This window comes from Eretmochelys imbricata, chromosome 24, assembly GCF_965152235.1.
Source record: "Eretmochelys imbricata isolate rEreImb1 chromosome 24, rEreImb1.hap1, whole genome shotgun sequence".
Taxonomy (NCBI): domain Eukaryota; kingdom Metazoa; phylum Chordata; order Testudines; family Cheloniidae; genus Eretmochelys; species Eretmochelys imbricata.
Window position 1 is genome coordinate 10,336,905 of NC_135595.1, and position 27,029 is coordinate 10,363,933.

Below are 27,029 nucleotides of genomic sequence, written 5' to 3' on the forward strand. Positions count from 1 at the left end.
TGAGGAGTAAGGGGAGTTAGGGGTCACCAGGGAGATAATCAAGAGTTGATCGAAGAGCTGGGACACCATAGTGGGGGGTAGAGGGAGCACTGGAGGTGGGTCTGTAGGTCCTCAGCGCTATAAGAGTTAAGTGTCCTTACTGGGAAAGTGGGGGGTGCATCTATTTATCCCCAGTGTCCTGCTTGCTCCCTCAGACTCTAAGGAGCTTGGCCGGGGCAGCTAGCCTCCAGGGTGCTAAGATGGCGAAGGAGAACTCTGGCTTCTCCACCATCCCCGAGACTCCGGTGAGTGAGGCAAAGCCCCCGCTCTGTTCCCGCCCGTCCAAGGCCTCAGCGCGGCTCCGCAGGGATAACGAGCGGGAGAAGGCCGAGAAGAAGAAAAGGCGCCAGCGGTATGTGGAGAAGGGCGGCAAGTGCAACGTGCAGCACGGCAACGTGCGGGAGACCTACCGCTACCTCACGGACATCTTCACCACCCTGGTGGACCTCAAGTGGCGCTTCAGCCTGTTGGTCTTCACCCTGGCCTATGCCATCACCTGGCTCTTCTTTGGCCTCATCTGGTGGTTCATTGCCTATTGCCGTGGCGACCTGGACCACCTGGAGGACCACACCTGGACGCCCTGTGTCAACAACCTCAATGGGTTCGTCTCGGCCTTCCTCTTCTCCATTGAGACGGAGACCACCATTGGCTATGGTCACCGGGTCATTACAGACAAGTGTCCTGAAGGCATCATCCTCTTGTTGCTGCAGGCCATCCTGGGCTCCATGGTCAACGCCTTCATGGTGGGCTGCATGTTCGTCAAGATCTCCCAGCCCAACAAGCGGGCCGAGACCCTCGTCTTCTCCTCCCACGCCGTGGTCTCGCTGCGCGACGACCACCTGTGCCTCATGTTCCGGGTTGGGGACCTGCGCAGCTCCCACATTGTGGAGGCCTCCATCCGGGCCAAGCTGATCAAGTCCAAGCAGACCCAGGAGGGGGAGTTTATCCCCCTCAACCAGACAGACATCAACGTGGGCTTCGAGACGGGCGATGACCGCCTCTTCCTGGTCTCGCCCCTCATCATCAGCCACGAGATCAATGAGCACAGCCCCTTCTGGGAGGTCTCCAGGGAGCAGCTGGCGAAGGATGAGTTTGAGATTGTCGTCATTTTGGAAGGGATGGTGGAGGCCACAGGTAAGATGTTTTGCCTGGGGTCCCCCAGGATCATACTGGACTAGGATGGGTTTTGGGCCTAACCCAGGCTAATGCTGGTTTGGGGACAGGGTTTACCTTGAATCTGCCCCAGTCTTGCCCTGGATCTAGTCCAGATTTGGGCCTAATCCAGACTCTCACTAGTTCTTGTTCAGTTTTGGGACCATATTTGGACTGAGTCCGTTCTAGTCTCACACAAACTCCAGTCCAGGTTTTGAGCCTATCCTAGGTTCACACTTTCCCAGCCAGTTTAGGGACAAGGTTCAGAGTGAGTTCGTCCTGGGCCCAGGCTGGATCCAATCCAGGTCTTGGGCAGCATTTAACTTGGAGGTGAGCATGTGGCTGCTCCACTTGCACCCCTGAGCAGCTGCACTGGGTCAGAACACATCACTTACAGGGGCGGGGTGTGTCCTTTTTTGCCCATAGGAATCCAGACCAAGACTTTTCCCCAGGCTGGGCTCACCTGGGATTCTACCTCAGGACTGCTCAGCCCACACCCTAGGTGCTCCCTCCCCAGACAGCCTGCTCCTATTTGTCTTGTTTCTGGGCGGGCAGTGCCTCCTAGCCTCAGTGAGTTGAGAAAGCTCACTTGCCATTCCCCAGCTGGATCCACAGTGGGGAGTGTGCCAGCCTATTACATTCCTCCCCATGCCGTCTGGTTTCCTCCCCACATATGTAGCCTCTTTGCGATCCAACTCCAAAGAAGCCTGTGGTTGTCTGGTGTTCTGCCATCTCTGTCAGCCTCACTCCTGATCTCCCCTGGAGCTCACCTCCTGCCTCATTCCTGGTCACATCTCATCCATATAGCAATGGAAGCAACAGAGCCACTTAAAGGATAACAACCTACTACTCCTGACAGCTAATGGAATTATTCCTTTTGCTCAAGAGGTTGAGAGAGGTCTGTGCTGCAATGCTAAAAGTGGGATCCAGGCCACTGGTACAAAACCCTCTGATAACCCATGAAGGTAGAGGTAAAATGCTTACACAGATCATGGGTACAAGGCACTGGCTCAGAGCTATGTGATCTGGGTTCAGTTCTGGCTCTGCCACTTACTCCCTTTGATTTTTGGATTGGTCACAATCTCTCACTGGGCATCAGGTTCCCCAGCTGTAAAATGGGAATTTACACTGTGAGCTCTTTCAGGCAGGAACTGTCTATCCCTGTATGTCTGTGCAGTGCCTGGCACGATGGGGCACTGATTTCGGGGAAGGACTGTGTGCAGCGCCTGGCACAGTGGGGCCCCACTCTCAGTCTGATCTTGGTTATGGTCTGTAAGCACTACCTTTATCCAGATAATAATATATTGGGTGCATTTGAGTTAGTTAATTAAAAACGAAAAAGAAAAAAAAAGGACAGCTGGAAGAAATAGGAACCCTAAGAGAAGATCATTAAATAAACAGCAATTCCTGTTTTATTCAATCAGTAGGGAATGAATCACCATTACTCTGAAGAAGTTAAAAACAATTCTCCTTTATTCTGAAGCTTCATGTCAAGTACAGGCAATAAACCATCACACCATTGACAGAAGCTGGTGGTGGGAATGCGTCATTTATTCCCTGTTAATGACCTGGAGCCTTTGTGTAAATGAAATCTGTGCTGCTCAGGGTGCTGGAGGCCTTCTGCTCTGAAGCGGGCACTTCTGTGCTGCAGTGCTAGCTAGCTGTTCTCTTCGCTGTTACGCACCAGTTCCATTGGCCGCTGATCGATGTAATCGAACAGGACGTGCACTGTAGTGAAGAGGGCTCTTCGGGTGGCAGTGGCTGTGTGATTAAGGCACTGGACAGGGGCTCGGGGGATCGGGATTCAATTTCTGGGGCTCCCACAGGCTCCCTGCGTGACCCTTAAAGACACATAGCTCTTAGTTTTCAGCTGTGACTAATGGCTTTGAGTGCTGACCCCCCCCCACCCCCCGCAACTGAAAATCCAGCTCCTGTCACGAATTCAGCCCCCTCCCCCGCCAGATCACTTCTCCCTTTCAAAAATGTAAACCCTGACCTTTCCGCACCTCAGATTCCCCATCTGTCACACTGTGACGATTATTATTTATAGTAGGGTAGTGCCTAGAAGCCCCACGGCACCATCATGCCGGATGCTGCACAGACACATAGAGGCAGTCCCTGCCCCCAAACAGTTCCTGATTTAGATTAGACAGGCAAAGAACCCAAGGCACCAAGAGTGGAAATGACTTGCCCAAGGTCATGCAGCAGGTCAGTGGCAGAGATGGGACTAAAACCCAGGTCTCCTGAGCGCCAGGTCAGTGCTTTATTCACTCGACCACACTACCCTTTAAAGCTGGGCTAATAATGCTGCCCCCCATGGGTGATGTGAGGCTACATTCATTGAGGTTTGTGAGGCACTCAGGGTCTGCCATGATGGGGCCAGATAAGCAGCGGCAGATAGCCAGGGAGTGCTGCAACCTTTCCTTTTGCAGGTCCATAGCGACAGCAGCCCCTGGGCCCTCCTTTTGTGAACCTCAGAGACGTGGCGTTCTGGGAGAGATACAGAGCGGGCACAGGTTTTATTCTAGCTGTCTGTTGGCACAATCTAGCATCCGGAGCAAGTGTTACAGCAGCCAGAACCTTGTGCCCAGCCATCTGCCCACAGACCACGAGGCCTTCCCAGAATACAGTTTGAGAACTGCTGGGCTTTGCATTTCAGTATGGGGGTTGTATGTTCAAAGCACTTTTCAGACGTCTGTTAACCCTCACAGAACTGCTATGAAGTAGGTAGCGAATTGTGATTTGTATTGCAGTGGCACATAGAGGCACCAAATGAAGTCAGGGCCCCATTGTGCTGGGCACTACCCAGAGCCTGTCTGAGCTCAGGACCCCCCGAATTGGGCTGGGCACTGCAGAGACCCAACTAAGATCAGGGCTCCCATTGCCCCAGGAATTGCACAGACCCCAGCTGAGATCAGGGTCCCCATTGTGCCAGGTGCAGCCCAGATCCTGACTGAGATTGGGGCCACATTGGGTTTGACACTGCACAAACTCTAACCAAGATCAGGGTCCTATTGTGGAGGGTGCTTCACAGACGCATAATGAGACACAGTCAGTGCTTAATTTGTGCCAGGGCTGAGCCCCGGCACCTCTAGGCTTGGCAGTTCAGAGCCCCGGCACCTCTGGGCTTCCCATGTCAGTTATAAAAGTAAAAAAATTGCTTGAGCCCCCCCGCACCTAATTGCTTGAGCCCTGGGACTTCTTTCATTACAAATTAAGCGCTGGATACAGTCCCTGTCTGGAAATGCCCACAGTCTGACTAGACAAGGCAGACACAGTGAGGTTGTAGTCTCACCAGGATACTGGTGTGGAAACTGAGGCACAGTGAGGGGAAGAGATTTGCCTGAAGCGACCCAGTGAGTCAGTAGGACTAGAATCCAGGTCTCTAAACTCTAACCCAGAGACCATGCCCCAGCCATCTAAACACTGATGGAAACAGCCAAAATGGCCGGCAGTGTGTTCTAGCGGACAGAGCACTGGACAGCGACTCAGGAAACCCGGGAACTCTCTCGGCCTCTGTCACTGGCTGGCTGGGTGACTTTGGGCAGCTCACGTCACCCCTCTGCCTCAGTTTGCCCAGCTGCGAAAGGGGGACAAGGATCCTGAGCTGCTCTGAAAGCGACAGAGGAGATGTGCTAGGTCTCATTCTTATAGTGTCAAATCCCGGGCGTTCTGTGGAAATTTTCCAGTGGCACTTTGGCTAAGAGGGGAGACCAAGCAATGGCCTCAGCCGCAGCCCAGCCTGGCTGCCATGCTCTGGGCAGCACAGAGATGATGAAGGACAGGATCCTGCCTCCTGGGGATTTGTTGAAAAAATTCTCCCCAGGGCCCCATCTTCCCAGGGCTCACGGCCTTCCTGTCCATTCTCTCCCCCTCGTCCCTTGCTCCTGGACATGGGAGCAGCAGCTTTTATTTTTAAACCTGTTCCTCGCCCCGTCACATCACGGGGAGTTATGTAACCCTGCCGTTAAGTGCAACGTTCGTCACCACGGCAACCCAGGCCCATGTCACCAGTGGAGAATTCTGCCTCTTGGCTGGCTCTGAGCGAGGGTAGGAGCAGGTCAAGAGCAGATGCATCCCCTGGGCGAGAGCTACGTGCCTCCCTCATAGGAGGGTTGACTGGGGATCAGCCCCCGACTTCTCCGGCCCTGTGGTCTTTCTGGCAAGCCTACAGCTGCATCAGAACTCTTATGGAACAAAGGCGGTAGGCTGCGAGAGAAGCAGTGTGGGTGAGTGGTTAGGCCACTTCCCTGCCCTGGGAATCAGGAGACCCGAGCTATGGCGTGTGACCTTGCGCAGGCCTGTGCCTCTCAGTCCCCTCCCGTCCTGTGTCTGTCTTGTCTATTTGCAGTGTCTTCACAGCAGGGACTGCCTCTTGGTAGGTGGACGCACAGCACGTAGCGGACCAGGGGGCCAGTCTTGGATGTTACAGTGACATTACAGCACCATCATCATAACGATCCTACAAAATTGTCCCTGAAGTTTCTGCTCAAAACAGAGCATCATTACCCCCCATTTACAGATGGGGAAACTGAGGCACAGAGCAGGGAAGGGGCTTGTGCAAGGTCACACAGTATAGAGCTAGGAGCAGAACCTGGATCTTCAGAGTCCCAGGTCTCTGCTCCATCCTATGGACTATGCTGCCTCTGTGCCCTCTGACATGAGGGCACGATGAAACTGGTGCACTCTGGTGGGATCCAGCCAGATGAAAGGAGCTGTGTATGCCTATGCAATGAGCATGACTGTCAAATGGCATCCCGCCCCAGAGTAAGGGTGTTAGTTGCTATGGAGCAAGGGGACAGTTGCTCCCCTAAACTTGGTTCCCCCCCCCCGCCGACTTTTCACAGGTCTGTATATTCCATTATCTCTTCCACTCCCCACCCTGACTTTGCCAGATACAATATAATCACATGTCATGTTCCATATGCTGACACACAACATGGCCCTACCCCTGAATGTTTCTGAAATGATGCCCCTGCCTCAGAGGTGGTTGCATGTTGCTGGTGGTTGCATATGTACAGGATTTGAATTTCACATGCGGGCGCTTGATTCACCAGCTGGGCACTCAGTTATTATTGCTGATGGTTATCAACTGAGGGGGGAAGAAGAGTCAGACACACGGCAGCTGGATCCTTTCTGAACACTACATTCCCAGGGATTATCTGTCTCTCTGGCCAGGCTCTGATCTGCCCTTTGAAAGCAAACCAGCAGCCTGTATTTTGACCCTTCCCAGTGGGCAGTGTCACCAGGCAAAGGGCAGCCTCTGCCCCAAATATAAGCGGTCCCAGATACCATGGTGACGGGTGCATTGGAAACACCAGCTAGGCTGGGGACGTGGTTGCAGAAGCGAGCTGTAAACAAAGGGGTGCATGGCACATTTGCACCTGTAGGTGGCCCTGGTACTTCACTGATGCTCCATGATGAGCTATGATGCCCTCTCCCTATGTGCCCTGCAACCAGTGTAAGGGGGGACGGGCAGGGGGGTGTTCCTGGGATTGGATGATACTGGCAGTGCCCCAGCAGGATGGGCATGAAGCCCATAAACCCTGGTCACCTGCTGTCATGTGCACTGAGTGTGTCACTGATTCTCTGGCCCTAATTTTGGAAGCTGATCATCTTTTCTTTCCACGTGCTCCCTCCCCACCCCGCCCCCTATTGGGGCACTAGCCCAATGGGAATTTCGCCTCCTTACATCTTGTCTGGGCCCCAACAAGCTCTTCTCTGCGTCCCGACGGAGTCTGCGCTCTGACCTCCGAGAGGGTGGGCCAGGCTGCCTCTCCCAGGGATTTCAGCATTAGTTAGGATCCATGTATCTTTTATCCAGGCTGAAGCTTAATGCTTTGATTGATCATGATTATACAAGGCTAATCCCTCTGAATGGCTGGAGTGAATGCAAGTGTAAGAGGAATGGATGGCAGCGCCGGGCCATGCCAACTAGCTGAGTACATGATGTGCACACTGCAACATAACCTCCAGTTCCAAACAGCCCCCTCCCCATTCTCCTCTTTCACTATCACCCTCTCATTTACTCTCTCTTCTCTCACTTATTTTTCGCTCCTTTTGATCAATTTCACTTTCTCTCACTCTTTCACTATCTTTCTCCCATTCTGCTTTCAGACTCTTTCACGATTACCCACTGGTTGTTTCTCTTTTCTCTCACTACTTCTCTTTCCATTCTATCACCTCTGCTGCCCACAATTCAAGAAGGGTGTTGATATATTGGAGAGGGTTCAGAGAAGGGCCAAGAGGATGATTGAGGGATTAGAAAACCTGCCTTGTGGTCATAGGCTCTAGGAGCTCAATCTATTCATCTTAACAAAGGGAACGCTAAGGGGTGACTTGATCACTGTCTAACATGAGGAATAAACATTTGATAATGGGCTCTTCAGTCCAGCAGACAAAGGTATAACAAGATGTAATGGCTGGAAGCTGAAGCTAGATACATTCAGACAGGAGATTAGGTGCACATTTTTAGCAGTGAGGGTAATTACCCATTGGAACAATGTGCCAAGTGCTGTGGGGGATTCTCCATCTCTGGCAATTTCTAAATCAAGACTGGATATTTTTGTAATAGATTTACTCTAGTTCAACTAGGAATTAATCCAGCGAAGTTCTATAGCCTGACTATAGCCTAACTATAGTTCTATAGTTTTTCAGCAGGTCAAGCTAGTCCCTTCTGGGCTCAGAATCTAGGATCGTACAGATCTTTTCTCTCCTCCCAAAGGGTTTATTACAAACCCAAAGCCAGTCCCAGGTTCTCCACAAAAACTTCGGGGGCTTGTCTACATAGGAAAGCGTTATCAGTCATATCACTATCATTGGACCTGGACAGTTAAAACCCCCTCGAGTTATACCGGTGTACCTCGCCAAGTGGACATGCAGCACTCCAGTACAAGAGTGGTTGTTGTTTGGTTTATCTTTAACCCCCTTCCCAAGTGACATAAGCTAAACTGAAAAAGACCCTGCTTATACTGAGATAAGTGTCCATATGAAGGTTATACCCATTTAAATTCACCCCTTAGTTTTTCCCCCTGCAGGTAAGTCCTGCTACAGAAGAGGTTATAGCTCAAGTAAATTGATTGTCAATTAACTCAAGATAATTAACACATTTGCACAGGCTGGTCTGGACTCTCCCCGAGTGCTCATTCCAGGACACAGATGTTTGTGGTGAGTCCTAGAACCAGGCAGCCTAAGTCCTGCTATGGGAGTTGAGCTGAAACACAGCAGGGCCTCGCAGTTTGGGTTCTATTCTATTCTGTCCTACTTCTTATCCTACCTACATCATTGCTGTATCTAGGGATTGGACTTTTAAAGGTATTTAGGTGCCTAAAATGCAGATAGGAGCCCAATCCTCTGATGGTGGGCACATTATATTGATATAAATGTGCTTATCCTGGTGAAACTATTCCCACACGAGAAGGTGAAAATGCTATGCTGGTAAAATAATTAATACCTAGCTTTTATATAGCACTTTTCATCTTTAGATCATAAAGCACCTTTATACCACTCTAAGTCCAGGTCATAGAATCATAGAAGATTAGGGTTGGAAGAGACCTCAGGAGGTCATCTAGTCCAACCCCCTGCTCAAAGCAGGACCAACACCAACCAAATCATCCCAGCCAGGGCTTTGTCAAACCGGGCCTTAAACCTCTAAGGATGGAGATTCCACCACCTCCCTAGGTAACCCATTCCAGTGCTTCATCACCCTCCTCGTGAAATAGTTTTTCCTAATATCCAACCTAAACCTCCCCCACTGCAACTTGAGACCATTGCTTCTTGTTCTGTCATCTGCCACTGCTGAGAACAGCCGAGCTCCGTCCTCTTTGGAACCCGCTTTAGGTAGTTGAAGGCTGCTATCAAATCCCCCCTCACTCTTCTCTTCTGGAGACTAAATAAGACCAGTTCCCTCAGCCTCTCCTCGTAAGCCATGTGCCCCAGCCCCCTAATCATTTTTGTTGCCTTCCGTTGGACTCTTTCCAATTTGTCCACATCCTTTCTGTAATGGGGGGCCCAAAACTAGACACAATACTCCAGATGTGGACTCACCAGTGCCGAATAGAGGGGAATAATCATTTCCCTCTATCTACTGGCAATGCTTCTACTAATACAGCTCAATATGCCACTAGCCTTCTTGGCAATGGGGCCCACTGCTGACTCATATCCAGCTTCTCGTCCACTTTAATCCCCAGGTCCTTTTCTGCAGAACTGCTGCCGAGCCATTCGGTCCCCAGCCTGTAGCGGTGCCTGGGATTCTTCCATCATAAGTGCAGCACTCTGCACTTGTCCTTGTTGAACCTCGTCAGATTTCTTTTGGCCCCATCCTCCAATAGGTCACTCTGGACCCTATCCCTACCCTCCAGCGTATCTAGCTCTCCCCCAAGCTTAGTGTCATCCATGAACTTGCTGAGGGTGTAATCCTTCCTATCATCTGGATCATTAATGAAGATGTTGAACAAAACCGGCACCAGGACAGACCCCTGGGGCACTCCGCTTGATACCAGCTGCCAGCTAGACATCAAGCTGTTGATCACTACCCATTGAGCCTGATGATCTAGCCAGCTCTCTATCCACCTTATAGTTCATTCATCCAATCCATACTTTTTTAACTTGCTGGCAAGAATACTGTGGGAGACCATATCAAAAGCTTTGCTAAAGTCAAGGTATATCACATCCACCACTTTCCCCATATCCACAGGGCCAGTTATCTCATCATAGAAGGCAATCAGGTTCATCAGGCATGACTTGCCCTTGGTGAATCTATGTTGCTTGTTCCTGATCACTTTCCTCTCCTCCAAGTGCTTCAAAATGGATTCCTTGAGGACCTGCTCCATGATTTTTCCAGGGACTGAGGTGAGGCTGACCGGTCTATAGTTCCCTGGATTCTCCTTCTTCCCTGTTTTAAAGATGGGCACTATATTTGCCTTTTTCCAGTCATCCGGGACCTCCCCCGATCGCAACAAGTTTTCAAAGATAATGGCCAATGGCTCTGCAATCACATCCGCCAACTCCCTCAGCACCCTTGGATGCATTAGAACTGGACCCATGGACTTGTGCATGTCCAGCTTTTCTAAATAGACGTTAACCTGTTCTTTCACCTCTGAGGGCTGCTCACCTCCTCCCCATACTGTGTTGCCCAGTGTAGCAGTCTGGGAGCTGACCTTGTCTGTGAAGACAGATGCAAAAAAAGCATTGAGTACTTCAGCTTTTCCACATAATCTGTCACTAGGTTGCCTCCCCCTTTCAGTAAGGGTCCCACACTTTCCCTTACCTCCTTCTTGTTGCTAACATACCTGGAGAAACCCTTCTTGTTACCCTTCACATCCCTTGCTAACTGCAACTCCAGTTGTGCCCTGGCCTTCCTGATTACACCCCTGCAGGCTCGAGCAATATTTTTATACTCCTCCCTAGTCATCTGCCCAAGTTTCCACTTCTTGTAAGCTTCCTTTTTGAGTTTAAGCTCACCGAAGATTTCTCTGTTAAGCCAAGCTGGTCGCCTGCCATATTTTTTATTCTTTCTGCACATTGGGATGGTTTGTTCCTGTGCCCTCAATAAGGATTCTTTAAAATACAGCCAGCTCTCCTGCACTCCTTTCCCCCTCATATTAGGCTCCCAGGGGATCCTGCCCACCAGTTCCCTGAGGGAGTCAAAGTCTGCTTTTCTGAAGTCCAGGGTCCGTATTCTGCTGCTCTCCTTTCTTCCTTTTGTCAGGATCCTGAACTTGACCATCTCATGGACACTGCTGCCCAGGTTGCCACCCACTTCTCCTTCCCCTACCAATTCTTCCCGGTTTGTGAGCAGCAGGTCAAGAGGCGCTAGTTGGTTCCTCCAGCACTTGCACCAGGAAATTGCCCCCTACACTTCCCAAAAACTTCCTGGATTGTCTGTGCACCGCTGTATTGCTCTCCCAGCAGATGTCAGGATGATTGAAGTCCCCCATGAGAACCAGAGCCTGTGATCTGGAAACTTCTGTTAGTTGTCCAAAGAAAGCCCCGTCTACCTCATCCCCCTGGTCCAGTGGTCTGTAGCAGACGCCCACCACGACATCACCCTTGTCGCTCTCTCCTCTAAACGTAATCCAAAGACTCTCAACAGGCTTTTCTCCAGTTTCATACTGGAGCTGTGAGCAATCAGACCGCTCCACCACAGACTTCTGCCAGCACTGGATCCCTAACCGGCAAAGCTGTGCTGGCAGAAGTCTGCAGCCGCTAGACCAGCAAAACTGAACTTTTACAGCTGTAACTTGCTCTTGGGGATACAGTTACCTCCACACCAGAAGGTTTCAGAGTAGCAGCCATGTTAGTCTGTATTCGCAAAAAGAAAAGGAGGGCTTGTGGCACTTAGAGACTAACAAACTTATTTGACAGGTTTCAGAGTAACAGCCGTGTTAGTCTGTATTCGCAAAAAGAAAAGGAGTACTTGTGGCACCTTAGAGACTAACCAATTTATTTGAGCATGAGCTTTCGTGAGCTACAGCTCACTTCATCAGATGCATACCGTGGAAACTGCAGCAGACTTTATATATACACAGAGAATATGAAACAATACCTCCTCCCACCCCACTGTCCTGCTGGTAATAGCTTATCTAAAGTAATCATCAGGTTAGGCCATTTCCAGCACAAATCCAGGTTTTCTCACCCTCCACCCCCCCCCCCACAAATTCACTCTCCTGCTGGTGATAGCCAGTCCTTGCCTACAGACAGCCCCGCAACCTGAAGCAAATACTCACCAACAACCACATACCACACAACAGAACCACTAACCCAGGAACTTATCCTTGCAACAAAGCCCGTTGCCAATTGTGCCCACATATCTATTCAGGGGACACCATCACAGGGCCTAATAACATCAGCCACACTATCAGAGGCTCGTTCACCTGCACATCCACCAATGTGATTTATGCCATCATGTGCCAGCAATGCCCCTCTGCCATGTACATTGGTCAAACTGGACAGTCTCTACGTAAAAGAATAAATGGACACAAATCAGATGTCAAGAATTATAACATTCATAAACCAGTCGGAGAACACTTCAATCTCTCTGGTCACGCAATCACAGACATGAAGGTCGCTATCTTAAAACAAAAAAACTTCAAATCCAGACTCCAGCGAGAAACTGCTGAATTGGAATTCATTTGCAAATTGGATACTATTAATTTAGGCTTAAATAGAGACTGGGAGTGGCTAAGTCATTATGCAAGGTAGCCTATTTCCTCTTGTTTTTTCCTACCCCCCCCCCCCAGATGTTCTGGTTTAACTTGGTTTTAAACTTGGAGAGTGGTCAGTTTGGATGAGCTATTACCAGCAGGAGAGTGAGTCTGTGTGTGTATGGGGGTAGGTTTTTGGAGGGGGGTGAGGGAGTGAGAGAACCTGGATTTGTGCAGGAAATGGCCTAACTTCATTATCATGCACATTGTGTAAAGAGTTGTCACTTTGGATGGGCTATCACCAGCAGGAGAGTGAATTTGTGTGGGGGGGTGGAGGGTGAGAAAACCTGGATTTGTGCTGGAAATGGCCTAACCTGATGATTACTTTAGATAAGCTATTACCAGCAGGACAGTGGGGTGGGAGGAGGTATTGTTTCATATTCTCTGTGTATATATAAAGTCTGCTGCAGTTTCCACGGTATGCATCCGATGAAGTGAGCTGTAGCTCACGAAAGCTTATGCTCAAATAAATGGGTTAGTCTCTAAGGTGCCACAAGTCCTCCTTTTCTTTCCACACCAGAAGCGAGTTGTGTGTGTAACATACCGGGGTTTCTATACCAGTACGGCGCTCCCAATGTAGCCACAGCCTAACTGTGTTGTACCAGCATAAATATAGGGGTAAAAAAATCACACACACACACACCCCCCACCGAACATCTTTATACCAAGACAAAAACTGGGTAACCCAGGCCTGAGAATTTATCTGTGTTTCATTAGCAATGACTGAAGCTGGATGCAGGCTCATGTGAACACGTGGAAATGTATTAAATCCTATATAGTGCTGTATCCATGTGGCTGAGTTGCTTTCAGCCAAACTCCGCCAGTGTCCTGTTCCCCTAGAGTCCCTTCAATAACAGCCCCTTCAAGGAACATGGGCCCTCTGATTCCCAGTCCACTGATCATGTTACAGTCTGCCCATGAAAATTAACCCAGAATAAGGTCGAGTGCGAATTTAAAATTGATGAACTATTCCAGATCAACTCCATGTTTTCACTGCCAAAACTGGCGTATTCTTTCAGCGAGATAACGAACATATTGACGTACGTAATTAGCTCTCTCACTGTGAAACCCTAGTGGAGACAAGACTCTGTAGCTTTTACTTCAATATAGCTAGGTAGGGTCAACATTATAGGCTCCCCCAGCCAGGTGTGACCTCCTTCAGCGATGGCAAAAACTCCACAGTCTTGACTCCCGCCTGATTTCCCAGCAAGAGAGCTACAGCAATGGGAAAACTCGCCCTTTCCTGCTGTGAAGACAAAGCCAGAGTTCACTGAGTGCCACTCAACATGTGCTAACTAAACCAGTTGTAAACAGCAATGGGGGCACTTCCCACCTCCTGGCCAATGTTTGCCCCAGGATTGTCTCCTCCTTGTCTCTTGGTCCAGCAGACAGCAGGTGTTCTCCAAGGATGCCCTGACCTCTGCTGGCCCCCTATGTCACTGAATGCAACTCCCAGGGAATAGAACTGAACCTGGTGATGTTTTTCCATGCAGCGCACAATTAGCCTGTGGAACTCACTGCTACATGATATCACTGTGGTCAAAAGCTTAGTAGACTCAGTAAAGGAGCAGGCAGCTCTAGGAACCTGTCTGTCTACCACCAATTGCAGGCGGATGGAGACCCAGACCTTTGTGCCCATGTGCTATGTGCTGGGTTCGTGGAGACGCTTCGCTTTAGCCCCTTCTGTTGCAATGCACTGAATAATTATTAGATTGTCCTCAGCTTTGCTTTCTGTCACTAGCCATTATAATTGTAGGGGGTTTATGGATCGCTGTAGCCCTAAGGAAAGCTAATGATCAACAGGAGCCCTTACTTGGGCTCAGGCTTTGGGGCTGTTTCATTGCAGTGTAGATGTTCGCACTGTCCTAGGGCCTGAATGTTTACACTGCAATGAAACAGCCCTGCAGCCAGAGTCGGCTGGCATGGGTCAATCCTGGGTGTCCAGTTGCAGTGTAGACGTACTCTTACAGTCTAAATGGACACTGGTTAGTAGGAGAAATTGAGGCACAGAGAGGGGAAGTGCCTTGCCCAAGGCTGTCCAGCAGCTCAGAGCTGGGAATAGAAGCCTGGTTTCCTGTATCCTAGGCAAGTGCCCTCCCGACTAGGCCTTATTGCCTTATGAGTGCTGCGCTTGTTTCCCTAGGGATGACCTGCCAGGCCCGGAGCTCCTACCTGATGGACGAGGTGCTGTGGGGACATCGCTTCATGTCAGTGCTGAGCTTGGAGGATGGCTTCTACGAGGTGGACTACAACAGCTTTCACCAGACCTTTGAAGTGCCCACGCCCAGCTGCAGCGCCAAGGAACTGGCCGAGGCCACGGCCCGCATGGACGCCCACCTCTACTGGTCCATCCCCAGCCGGCTGGATGAGAAGGTGGAGGAAGGGACAGAGAAAGAAGCAGGGGATAAGGAGAGGAACGGCAGCCTGGCCAACTCGGAGAGTGAGTCCAAGGTGTAGTGGGATGGTTCAGCGGTGGGGAGACGGAGCCAGCCAAGGACAAAGTGTTCGGGTGCAGAATGGAAGATTGGGGGATGGTAGAAGGATGAGAGGAAGGAGACTCATGAAGCGACAGGTGTTTGGGAAGGAGGGATCAACGGAGGAAAGAGTGATAGCTGGCAAAGGAGGTAGAGAGAAGAGTGAATGGGGAGACAAATGGATGGCAGATGTACCCAGTTATTTGGGTCTATAAAACAGGGTAAAATGGATAGTGGTAGAGATTCTGCAGATGTGACGGAGTGGTGTGCGAGGGGTGAATATGCAGGTAATAAATCAGATCTTTATACACATATGTCTATTTTATAGCTGTACAGATAAATGAATGAGGCCCGCTCTGCGAAGGAGCAGGAGGAGGGTTTTTATAGCAGTGACATCAATTGTATAGACGCATGGGATGGTGTGTCATTTTGGAGCAAACGGGTGGGATGGAAGGATGGAGCAAAGAACAAGATGGATGAGTGAACGGGACAACGGAAGAGGAGTGCATGGTATGAAGCGTTGGAAGAACGGCCTTGCAGAAAGACGACTATGCAAGCAGAAGAGTGTGGAGCAGCTCGATAAGTGTACAGAGGAGCGAGGGACTGGGTGCACAGACCGTGGGGTGGATGGAAGGGGGCTATGCACTGGTGTATCTGCATAGCTGGAGAGATAGATGGGCAATGTCAAGGAGTTGAATACGTAGGTAGATGAGCTGGAGAAGGACCCATGAGGACAAGCTCTGTGGTCAACATGGCTTTTGGATGGGTAACTCAGTAGGTTGAGGGATTTATGCAAAGATTAAACTCATGGACGGGAAGGGTAGATGGATAAAAAGGAAATGAGGGAGAATTGCAGCAAAGACCAGGACCAGCTACGGGCAGCATGATGTCGGGTGACCTATAGAACGTCCCCAGTGCCCTGCCCTCCCCCGCGCTCAGACACACTAGCACCCCCAAAGCTCCCGAGCTTGCTGTCTCTCTTGCTTTCTTTTAATAAAAAAGGTTTTGAAATGGCCATGCCGTCTCCCCTCTGCCTTCCAAGGCTTTGGGCCAGATCCTCGACTGGTGTAAATCAGAGTCGCGCCATTATCTGCTATATTACAGCAGTGCTGGAGGACCACTCCTGAGCTCAGGTACCCATGGTGCTACACACATACACACCTAGTGACAGGCAGTCCCACAAGAGCTCACAGTAGACAAGAGAAAGGGCAGGTGGGGAAACAATTCACCCAAGGCCAGGAATAGAAGCCAGCTCTGCCAGTTCCCAGCCTAGAGTCCACTGACTTCAACAGAGCTGTTTGCCCCAGCTGAGGATCTGGACTTTTGGTCTGTGTACTGAAAAACAAAGAACATAACATAAGAACGGCCCTACTGGGTCAGACCAAAGGTCCATCTAGCCCAGTATCCTGCCTTCCGACAGTGTCCAGTGCCAGGTGCCCCGGGGGAATGAACAGAACAGGTAATCGTCAAGTGATCCATCCCCCGTTGCTCATTCCCAGCTTCTGGCAAATGGAGGCTAGGGATACCAACCTGGCTAATAGCCATTGATGGACCTCTCCTCCATGAAAGGGACTTAAATCAAGGGGATGCTGGATTTCAAGAGCCAGGGTCAGCGTGAGGCAAAGGAGCAGACCATGCCTCGGAGACGTGTGTTTAGGGAACAGGTCTCTCATTGCAATGGGACTCATTTTGTCAAAAATGGTCCCTAGTTATGGGCGCCTCCAGTTTGAGATACCCAGGGTCTGAATTCCAATGATGCTGCACCCATGGAAACCAGTGCCATGGTGGGTACCCAAAAATGGATGCACCTCAAACCAGTGAGAAATTAACATCTTCCTGGTAAAATGGCCAGAGAAAAAAAGAGGAACTTCTCAGCTCCCTATTCTGCAAACCACTTAAGCCCATGCTTATATGTCTTACTTGGGGCCTGCATGGCTGAGGGCAGAGTTCCCAATAACACCACAGAGTGGAGCTTTTAACCTGAGCAAGAGAGATACGTGGCACTGAACTGTGGTAGCATCTGATGCTGAGAGTGCTTGCGAGAGAGCAGGGAGGTGGCAGAGATCTCACATCAGGCACTCCAGTCCTCAGTTCTGGGAGCCTGGCTTTTAACACTCCATGCCTGGAAGAGTGATTAGAAAGGGGATGAGACAGAAAGACGCCCTGGAAAAAGCTTCCAAATTCCACTTCCTCAGCATCCAGCAATGGAGTCACCGCGGGAACAGATCCGTTCTGTGTATGCCAAGTGAGAAAAAAACATCCAAAAATGGCGACTCTCTGGGTCCGTCTGGGTGAAGGACAGTAATCATTGTTCACGATGACGTCCATGTATTTAACCATCAGATCTGGGTTCCCCTGCATATGTACTGGCTAACCACTTTGATCATGAATATCTGTATGGTGGGGATAATGTTAGACCAGATATTGCACAATGTAGGATATAATTTGCCCTGTGCAGCATGCTGGGATAAATTCCTGCTTCTGCCCAAAGTCAATAACATGCATGATCCAAAACTGTGATTTCTCCAGACACGCCCTCCATTTCTGGAGCAGTCCCACTTTTTTTAGAAAACGCCACGTGTTGCAAAGTGGCCAATCATAAATGTATTTGGAGACAATTAGAAATAATCCATACAGCCACTGAGTGTTAAGGCCAGAAGAGGCCATTAGACCATCTGGTCTGACCTTCTGTATATCACAGGCCATTATATTTCACCCAGATTCCCCTGGGTTAGAGCCCTATAAACTGAGTTTATAAACTGTGTTTGGCTAAAGTGTCTCATCCAGAAAGGCGTCGGCATGACAACGTATCAAACAAAATAGGTTTGTGATGGAAACTAACAAAACAATTTTGGAGGGAAGTTTTCAGAGAAAAACTATGAAAAAATGTCACAAATCTTAGTGGGTTTTTTTCACATGCAGGAAAAATGTGGCATACATTTGTCCAAATCCCCCCCCGGCAATATTTTACTAATGATCCCTGCATTTGTTTCCATTGCGGAGGGCCAGTCTGTCCCTCCCGCTGCCATTCTGCCATCGCACCCGACCCCCCACCTTTCACCTCGCGGGTAGTGAGCCCGCAAGATGGGTTCCCGTCTCCTTTTCGGGCTGGGCCCAGCCAGGTTACATAGGTGGCCTGACTTGACTCCCCCACCTTCTTGCTTGTTCAAACTGCAATCTCCAACATGCACTCGAACGTCTCCCTGCTGAGTGTGAAAGCAGCTGGGATGAGAATCAGCACCCCCAAAGCAGAGGTCCTCATGGTCCCCTCCTGGAAGACAGTAGACTGCTCTCTCCAGGTGAGCAGGGAGCAGCTGCCCTTAGTGGAAGAGTTCAAGTATCTCGGGGTCTTGCTCACGAGTGGTGACAAGCGTGCGTGTGAGATCAATTGGCAGATCGGGGCGGTGGCCGCAATGTGGGCGCTGTACCAATCCGTGGTGGTGACACGGGAGCTGAGGTCTCGCATGAAGCTCTTGGTTTACAGGTCACTCTGCGTCCCCATCCTCACCTATGGTCATGCACTTTGGGTAATGACTGAAAGGATGAGATTGCTGGTATAAGCGGCAGAAATGAGGTTTCTCCTCCGGGTGGCTTGGCTTCCTCTCCGAGATAGGGCGAGGAGTTCGGCTACTCGGGCGGGCCTTGGAATAGAACCGCTACTCCTCCAGATCAAGAGGAACCAGATGAGGTGGTTCGGGCACCGGATAAGGATGCCCCCTAGGAGGCTTCTGTTGGAACTCTACCGGGCATGTCCCTCTGGGCGGAGGCCCCAAGGCCAACCCAGGACACGCTGAGGGATTATATCTCCCGGCTGGCCTGGGAATGCTGGTGAAGCTTCCCCAGGAGGAGCTGGAACATGCTGTGGAAGAAAAGGGGGTTTGGGCCTCCCTACTCTCCATGCTGCCGCCGCGACCCCCACCAGGGAAAGGGGCATAAAGGAAGAAGGAAGAAGAAGCAGATCCTAGCTTTAATTCTGATGATACGGCCACTGCACTGTGACACATCACAGGGCAGGGACTGCCTTTTGGTTCTGTGTGCGTACAGATCCTCGCACACTGGTGGTCTGATCTGGATTGAGGCTTTTATACAAATTATCAGTAACAAAGGAAGGATTCTACTCCAGCAGCAGTTTGTCCACCAAAAGGATTATTAAAAGGCTGCTGACAAAGGCACAGGTGTTTAGGTGCCTACCCTCCATTGAGACCAATGGGAGTTAGGCACTTAAATATCTGTGAGTATTTGGACAGGCCTCCATACCATTAGCTTGTAAACACTTTGGGGCAGGGGCTGTCTTTTTTGGCTGTGTTTTTACACCGCCATTTGTGGACATTTCAAAAATCATGAATGCATTTTCCTCCTCTTGGTTTTGGAACTGACCTGAACCAATTTGGCCTCTTTCAAATTTTCGACAGACTTTTAAAAATAAAATTCTTGGTTGTGGTGGTTGTTCCCCGAGTCGGTGCTTTTCACTCCAGGAACACTTTGTATTTGCAGAATCCAATGTTGTTTGAGTGGAGCAGGGTGGAAACCTCCTCCCAGGTGAGTAGACCAAATAGCGCAATGTGCTGATGAAAAAACAAAAAAAAATAAATCAGCCCAGAAACTGAAAGTGGAACAAAAAATGAAAAATTGGAGGTGGGGCGGAGGGGAGGGGAAAGTCCATTGCAAATGCTGTGTTTTTGCTCTTTACACGATACTAAGAATCCAGATGACATGAACATAGCTGGCTTAGAATCATAGAATCATAGAATCATAGAATCATAGAATATCAGGGTTGGAAGGGACCCCTGAAGGTCATCTAGTCCAACCCCCTGCTCGAAGCAGGACCAATTCCCAGTTAAATCATCCCAGCCAGGGCTTTGTCAAGCCTGACCTTAAAAACTTCCAAGGAAGGAGATTCCACCACCTCCCTAGGCAACGCATTCCAGTGTTTCACCACCCTCTTAGTGAAAAAGTTTTTCCTAATATCCAATCTAAACCTCCCCCACTGCAACTTGAGGCCATTACTCCTCGTTCTGTCATCTGCTACCATTGAGAACAGTCTCGAGCCATCCTCTTTGGAACCCCCTTTCAGGTAGTTGAAAGCAGCTATCAAATCCCCCCTCATTCTTCTCTTCTGCAGGCTAAACAATCCCAGCTCCCTCAGCCTCTCCTCATAAGTCATGTGTTCTAGACCCCTAACCATTTTTGTTGCCCTTCGCTGGACTCTCTCCAATTTATCCACAACTCTCTCCAATTTATCCACTTCCAAATAACCGTGTTTTTACGAGCTGTATATAAATCCACAAGGCCTAGCGTATGGATACACTGCTGCTCTGTTAGGCTTCTGCAGTAGCAGCCAGGCAGGCTGCTCACTAGAGAATTCCTGGCCTCTGTAAAGAGACGCTACCCAACTGCTGTAGGCTACAGAAAACTTTCAGAATATGGCTTTGTTCGGACCAAAAAAATAAAGTCAACCAGTTCCAGTTTTCACTCCAAATCCCTTCTTCCTCGAATGTTAGCCACTGCCTGGCCCTGCCACTAGATGTCATTGTACCAGAGGAAACGCTGGCACAAAGGGCACAGAGCAGGATTTCATTCTGCCTTGCCAGCCCCGGAATCGCGAGCTGAGCCTGCCCTCAGCCTTACACTAAAGAGGGGCCGTGTTCTCTGCCTGCTCGCTCCATCTGGGCTCTTCTGTGGCTTCAGACAAGAGTCGGCGCCTGCAGGGCCAGCCCCATGGGAACCCCAGAATTGGCACATGCTGGGAACATCCTGGGCTGCTAGGGAAGATTGGCCCTTAGGATTCTCCCGTCAGGTATCTGTTTTGCCCTGCTTGGGCCAGGAGCTCACTGACTCTCCAAAGCAAAGCTGGGTCAAAGCTGGCTAGGACCAGGCTGGGAGACCTGCAAGGAAAACTCAGGTGTTGCAGGAAGCTGATGGCTCTAGAGGTGAAGATCTCTTCTGCTCCGTGATGACTGATGGCTCCAATTTGCCAGCTGCAGCGTGTGATGAGCTGTGTTTCAGGGAAAGGTGTGGGGGGCTCAGCTGGGGGTGCTGCACTGCAGGGAGGGGTGTGGGGGGCTCATTAGGTTGCACTGGTGAGGTGCTTGCTGCCTCTCAAATAAAAGGGAAAGCACGGCCTGGGACCACTTGTCATTACTGATCCCATGGTATCTGTGGCTGGAGAACAGAGATTAGCCCTGGTCTCTGGACAAGTCAGACTAACCTCCTCCTTCCAGGTTCAGCTGCATGCAGAATTCTCCCTCAGGCCCTACCCTGCTGCAGGGGTGCCATGTGGCTGCTGAACTGCTGCCACGCTCTGTCCCAGAGGTGGCTGCAGTTCAGTGGTGGGTTCAGTTTGAATCTATAGCTAGGCTAGCAGGTATTTTAGGAGAGACAGGGCACCGGCATTCCCACACACCCACTCAAGAACAGGGCTGAATACCCACCCAGCACCCCTGCTCAGTCTAAGAGAGCCCCAGCTACCATGCGTCACATTTCCAAAGGGGTGTGGCCTGTTGGCATGTGGGCGTGGCCAGACCACAGACTCCTTGCACACTGGGGCTGCTGGAGGCATGATTCGAGCACCTGGCTATTTTTTGGTGATAGCAGTAGCATGTCCTGCTGAGCATGATACCACAGGGCACTGTGATACTCAGAGCATCCTCTGCCACTGCATCTCTCCTCTGCATCCCAGGGCAATGGCAGGATATTGCAATGCTCCCAGCCCAGCTCTGCTAGCGGGGCATGAGTGAGATCTGGGTGAGCAGAGGAACCTTTCCAGGGCAGCTCTGGTCTCAGGGGCTGTTTTTCCATCAGTGGGGAAGTGCCGTGTGCCAGTTAATTAATTAGCAAGCAAAATTACTCTCTAAATCTGGCAGCAGGTAAAGTTTCTTTGCCCTGCTTTCCTTGTGCCCTACCTCTCCCCGAGCTGCCCCCTCCCTCCCCCAAAGGAAGGGTTGTGGCTTTGTTGTGATACCTATGTCACTTGCTGCTCTGGGCTGATGTCCCACTGCAGGGAGCTGCCTGGTGGCTGGTGCCAGGGCCTGGATGGATACAGTCACCTCGGAGGTAAAGATGTTGGTTTCTAAAGAACGTAGGCACAAATGGAAAAATCCAAGGCACTGGGATGCTGGCAGTGGAACAACCAATGGGTTTGACTGGAACAGACTTTGGGCAGGACTGAACATGACCCTGCTCCTTCACTCAGACCCACCAGATGGACCCCATGGGGATCAGCATGCCTGGGGAGGAAAACACAGTTCCCTCTAATTTAACAGACACACATCCCGCCCTGTGATTCATAGATTTTAAGGCCAGAAAGGACCATTAGCAGCCTCTAGTCTGACCTCCTGCATGGCCCAGGCCAAAGACCATTAGGGGTCTGATTTTCCCAAGCACTCGCCATGTTGGGTGCATGACTCTCCTGACAATCTAGCTCTGGATGCAGGTGCTGAGTCCTTGGGAATATGGGCTGAGCTCACTGGAGCTGGCTATGTCGGTGCCCAGCGGTGCTCCCATCCCATCAATATTCCAGCAGTTTTTAAGCAACCATTAGCGAGCATTTGCAGAGAGCCAGTTCTGAACTGTTCACTGAGCAACAGCTGACCCTACTCCGCCTTGAGTCATTGCAGAGAACTGACCCCATGGCCTTCATCATAAAGAGTGCCGGAGCCTCTAACTCTTGAGCTAATGGAGCAACTCCATCAACTAGCACCAATGGTAGGCTGTTATCCTCTTATGTGGCCCAGAAGATGGGGGTATACATGACACACACTTAATTAGTGTCCCATATGAGTGTTGGAAATTGGATATTGGAAATGATATCACGTGACCTGAGTGTCCAGTCAAAATGAAACCGACATAGCCGGCACTTTGGGGATGGAACGTTTGTAACCACTGTGCTGAAAGAGCAATGAACCAAGCATGAGTGATGTGGGAGCCTTCAGGGAACAACCAATGAATTGTAGGAAATCAGGGACTGATCACAAATAATTTGCAAGCTGAGAAAGAGGAGAATTCTGCCAAATCAGTGATTCTCTAGGGATTATTCCTAGAGCTCTGGCCGGAAGGGACCACTGAGATCTAGTCTGACCTCTTGCATAACCCCAGGCCAGAGAACCTCGCCAAGTGATTCCTGCATCCAGCCCATATCTGGTGGGTAAGCTAGAGCGTATCTTTTGGAAAAGCATGCAATGACTCCAGGTGGTGGGGAATCCATGAACCCATGGTGAGCTGCTCCAGAGGTTAATTCCCCTCCCAGTTAAAAAAGCCTTTGCAGGCTAAATGTGTCTAGTTCGAGTAGCAAGTCTGCAGTGGCCAGATCTAAAAATACACACAATAAATAGCAAGCCCGGTTGTTTCCATGCTGGATTCTTTCCCACCTCAGCCTGGGTCTGGATTTTGCTCTGCATGAACCAGATCTCCTGGGATGGCAAGGAACAGGGACCACATTCCTGAGCTCAGGCTGGTGCAGGCCACTCCAAATAAAGCCTCTGCACACAGAGTTGTCTCTGCCATTTGAAGGCAGGGAGGCCCAGTTCCAGAGAAGAGCAGGGATTCGAGCCAGGCATTCAGTCTGCAGCAGCAAACAAGGGACTTAATTACAGCCCAGTCTGTGCACGGCAGCCGGCTGCTGCTATGAGACAGCCCCGCAAACTCCCTGGCCACGAGTCAGCGTGTGGCTCTTACATCAGGGCAAAGTGGATGTGAAATGCGACAGTTTTGGTTTGTGCTGCTGTAAATGATGGTGCAAGGTGCCAGTCAGGCCAGGGAGGATCAAGCACAGGGATCAGGGCCATGGAGGATCGGGCCCAGGGAGCAGGGCAATGGAGGATCGGGCACAAGGATCAGGGCCATGGAAGATCAGGTCCAGGAAGGAGGGCCATGGAGGATCAGGCCCAAGAAGCAGGGCCATGGAGGATTGGGCCCAGGGAGCAGGGCAAAGGAGAATCAGGCCCACTGAAATCCTTCTCCACTTTCCTCCACTATGTGACCCATGTGGGCTGGCCCCTTAACACAGATTTCTCTGCTGCCTAGGTCCTGACAGACTGGGGATTCAGCTCTGTCTGTGGCATGGGGTGCTCAGGCCGGCCATCCCCAGAGCCGATTGCTCCAGCTCTGCTCTGGCTATCTAGACCTTGCTGCGCCACGCCCGCCCGCTACTCACTTCTAAGCACCTCCACGCATGGGAGTGAACATCAAGAGAATGGGCCCTGGTGGGCAATTCCTGGCGCTTCCAGCCTCCCTGGAGGTGCCCAGGGAACAGTCGCTGTAGTTGCACTGTCTCTGATCCCAGCTGGGGCCACGACAGATGATAGATGTCAGTTTGTAGCTGTGACGTGAGATGGAGAGTCAGGACATCTGGGCTCTAGGCCAGGCTCTGATCTGCTGAGTGACTTTGGGTAAGTCGTGTTTCTTCTCTGTGCCTCAGTTTCCCCCACACGCGCACACACACTCTGTGTCTGGCTGGTTTATTTCGATAGTGAGCTCTCTGGGGCAGGGTCGGTCTCTTCCTAGATGCACACACAGCACCCAGCACAGTGTGGCCCCAGTCTCAGTCAGGGCCACTAGGTGCTACCCTAATGCTACTAGTAAGAGCTCTTAGTCTCTAAGGGGCCACAAGCACTCCTTGGTTTTTGTTTTTTGTTTTTTTTTTTGTCTGTTTCAGTGATCGTCACACAGGGCCCAAGTGCTGTCGTTAAAGGACCCTGGGAATAAACATAATCCCAAGCGAGAAGAAGAGACCCTTTGAGTCCTCCCTTCCCCCACCCTAGTGCTTTGTCCCCCACCCTGAAAGACAAACATTATCCCTGACCTATTTTCCATCCATCCCTTGCAGCAGGAGGCCAGCTGGGGTAGGGGCTGGGAAGCTGTTATAATGTAATAAATAATTACAAAGCGCCAGGGATCAGTGGCAAATTTCCATCTCCCTGCAGACAGGGGGAAGGCAATGGAGGTGGGGGGGAAAAGGGGTACATCGAGGGAGGGGGTTATAAAGGTTTTGAGGTTTGGTGATAGGACATTTTGTTTTTCATTAGGCACCAAATGCTGGGAGATTTGTCCAGGTCAGTGTTTGAGTCCCATTTGCCCCAGCGAAGGCTCTGCCAGCATTCAGCCCACCCATCCGGTGGAGCTTGGCCCAGGTGGCGTTTGGACAGCAAAGAAAAGCTACCCAGTTTTCCCCTTTGGCTTACAGAGGTGCTGTTAAGGCAGGCAGTGTGGCCTGCTGAGCTGCAGGAGACGTGGGTTCTAGTCCCAACTTCGCCCTTGGGTAAATCTTCATGACTCGGTTTCTCCATCTGCAAAACAGGTCACTAGACTGACCAGCTTAGAGATCAACGGATGAAAAGCTGCTGTAAAAAGTGCATGGTGATGATAATCATAACAGAAGCAAGGGATAGCGCCTGGCCACCAGCAGATAGACGAGACTCAAGACCTGAGTTTACCCAGGCCAGGCCTGGCCAGCCCTGTGGGTATGGGGATAATCTGTGACAGAAGCTGTTATACTGGCAAAACTGTGCTTTTGCTGGCTCAGCTGGTTTCACTCAGGGAGGCTGGTTTAGGGCAACTGCACCCGTATTTCCCCTCAGTGGCCCAGCAAGGCCACCCACCCTCAGGAGGCCAGCTCCCCAGCCATTGCTTTTCTGGGTGCAGCCCTTCTGGCTGGGGTTCCTCCAGGCTGCACTGTTCCCTGCCTGGTGTTCAGGTTGCCCAAGGACACCTGCTGGCTTTCTCTTTGGAGATGGCGAATGGGTGCAGTTGCCTCTCTCCACCTGCCTGTTCAGTCCTATGACCTGATGTCATTGCTACAGTTATAAGGTACCCCGCAGCATTTCCTAGACAAGTCTGCTTTATTCTCAAGGTGAAAGCGTTACGGAGAAAACACATGCAGGGCAACTAAAGAACCTACACGCCTGCCAATCAGCTCACCAGGATTCCTCCCACCCGTCTCATGGATTCTGGCAGCAGGAGGCCTTCGGACACCCATCCCTTGTTGGTACAAGTTCATCGCCGCTTCAGCTCTGAATAACTGCTCCATCTTATGGGGCCACAGTAGGCCCCGTCCTTCCAACCCTTCCCAAAGGATTGGGGCCCTCTGTGGCCCTGGGGTCCTGTCCGTTTGCTGGATCAGGGAGAAGGCCCTGAATCAGTTTAAAACCAGGCTGTTTATCCAAAAACCCTTTATCTGGCCATTGGTCCCTGGAGAATCCAGTTTGAAACAGTATATGTGACCCATCTCCAGCGGGGTCGGCTTCTCTGGAGATGTTACAGCCTTCCTGAATTCGCCTAATCACCCCCTGCTAATCTCCTGTTTACCCTTCCTAAGGAAACGATACATACAATGCCTCAATCACACAGAGACAATTGCATTTTTAATACAGTGGATCCCAAAGATACTAACCGAATTCAATAAGATTGAACTCATGTTCGTTCAGGAGGTTGCAGGAAGTTGTCAGTCTGTCACAGCCAGGGGAAGCTGTGAGCACTTTGCGGGTACAGTGTACAGTTATAGGTCCTCTGGCCTTAACCTGTGAGCTCCTGGAGGCAGAGGCTATCTTTCCAGCATCTGGTGCCATGGCGCCCTGATCCTGCCTGGGGCCTGCAGGCAGTGCTGGAATACAGACAATAAATACTAATAACCATTCTGAGCCGTGCATGGGTACTCTTTTTACAAAGGGCCCAAACTAACCCTCAGATTTAAACAGTGCAGTACTCGGGGGTGTTCTGAGCCCATTTGCTGAACTCCGTTTACTGGCAGCAGTGGTAGGCTGTTATCCTCGTACGTGGACCAGGTCACTGGAGGGCTCGACACGGACTTTCCCAGTGTGTTCCATTTGCACACCATCACAATTTGTAGATTCTGTGTCTCGAGCCTTTCTCCACAAACCTGCCATGGCTTCTTTCGGACGGAAGGATTCCAAAGCACGACAGGGATCACCAGGTAGATTCTGAGTGGAGTATAAATCTGCAGTCACTTCCGTGGCGCCCGTGGCCTGTGTCTGCATTGACACGGGGACCACTGAGATTAGACACTGGTCCCGTGTGCAGGGGTTGCACGATCATACTGGAAAAGGCAGGAATGACCCTTTGGTGTGTTCTCCTGGGCCTTGTCCAGGGGCTTGTCCAAGGGGGGCTCCCACCCCTTCCCTGGGGGCGGGAGGGCAGTCAGTTTAAA

The 27,029-nt window shown here is 50.7% G+C and overlaps 1 protein-coding gene across 2 annotated transcripts; it reads left to right on the forward strand.

The window, feature by feature from the left end:
* Positions 1 to 239: 239 nt before the first annotated feature.
* KCNJ9 (potassium inwardly rectifying channel subfamily J member 9) lies at positions 240 to 15,217 on the forward strand. 2 transcript variants are annotated; one of them, XM_077841122.1, is made up of 3 exons: positions 240 to 1,173; positions 14,539 to 14,835; positions 15,198 to 15,217. In XM_077841122.1, the coding sequence occupies exons 1-3, from the start codon at positions 240 to 242 to the stop codon at positions 15,215 to 15,217; spliced, it is 1,251 nt and encodes a 416-aa protein (XP_077697248.1). The 2 variants fall into 2 exon arrangements, with proteins under 2 accessions (XP_077697248.1, XP_077697249.1); XM_077841123.1 differs by lacking the exon at positions 15,198 to 15,217 and having other exon boundaries at positions 240 to 284; positions 372 to 1,173; positions 14,539 to 14,852.
* Positions 15,218 to 27,029: the final 11,812 nt, after the last annotated feature.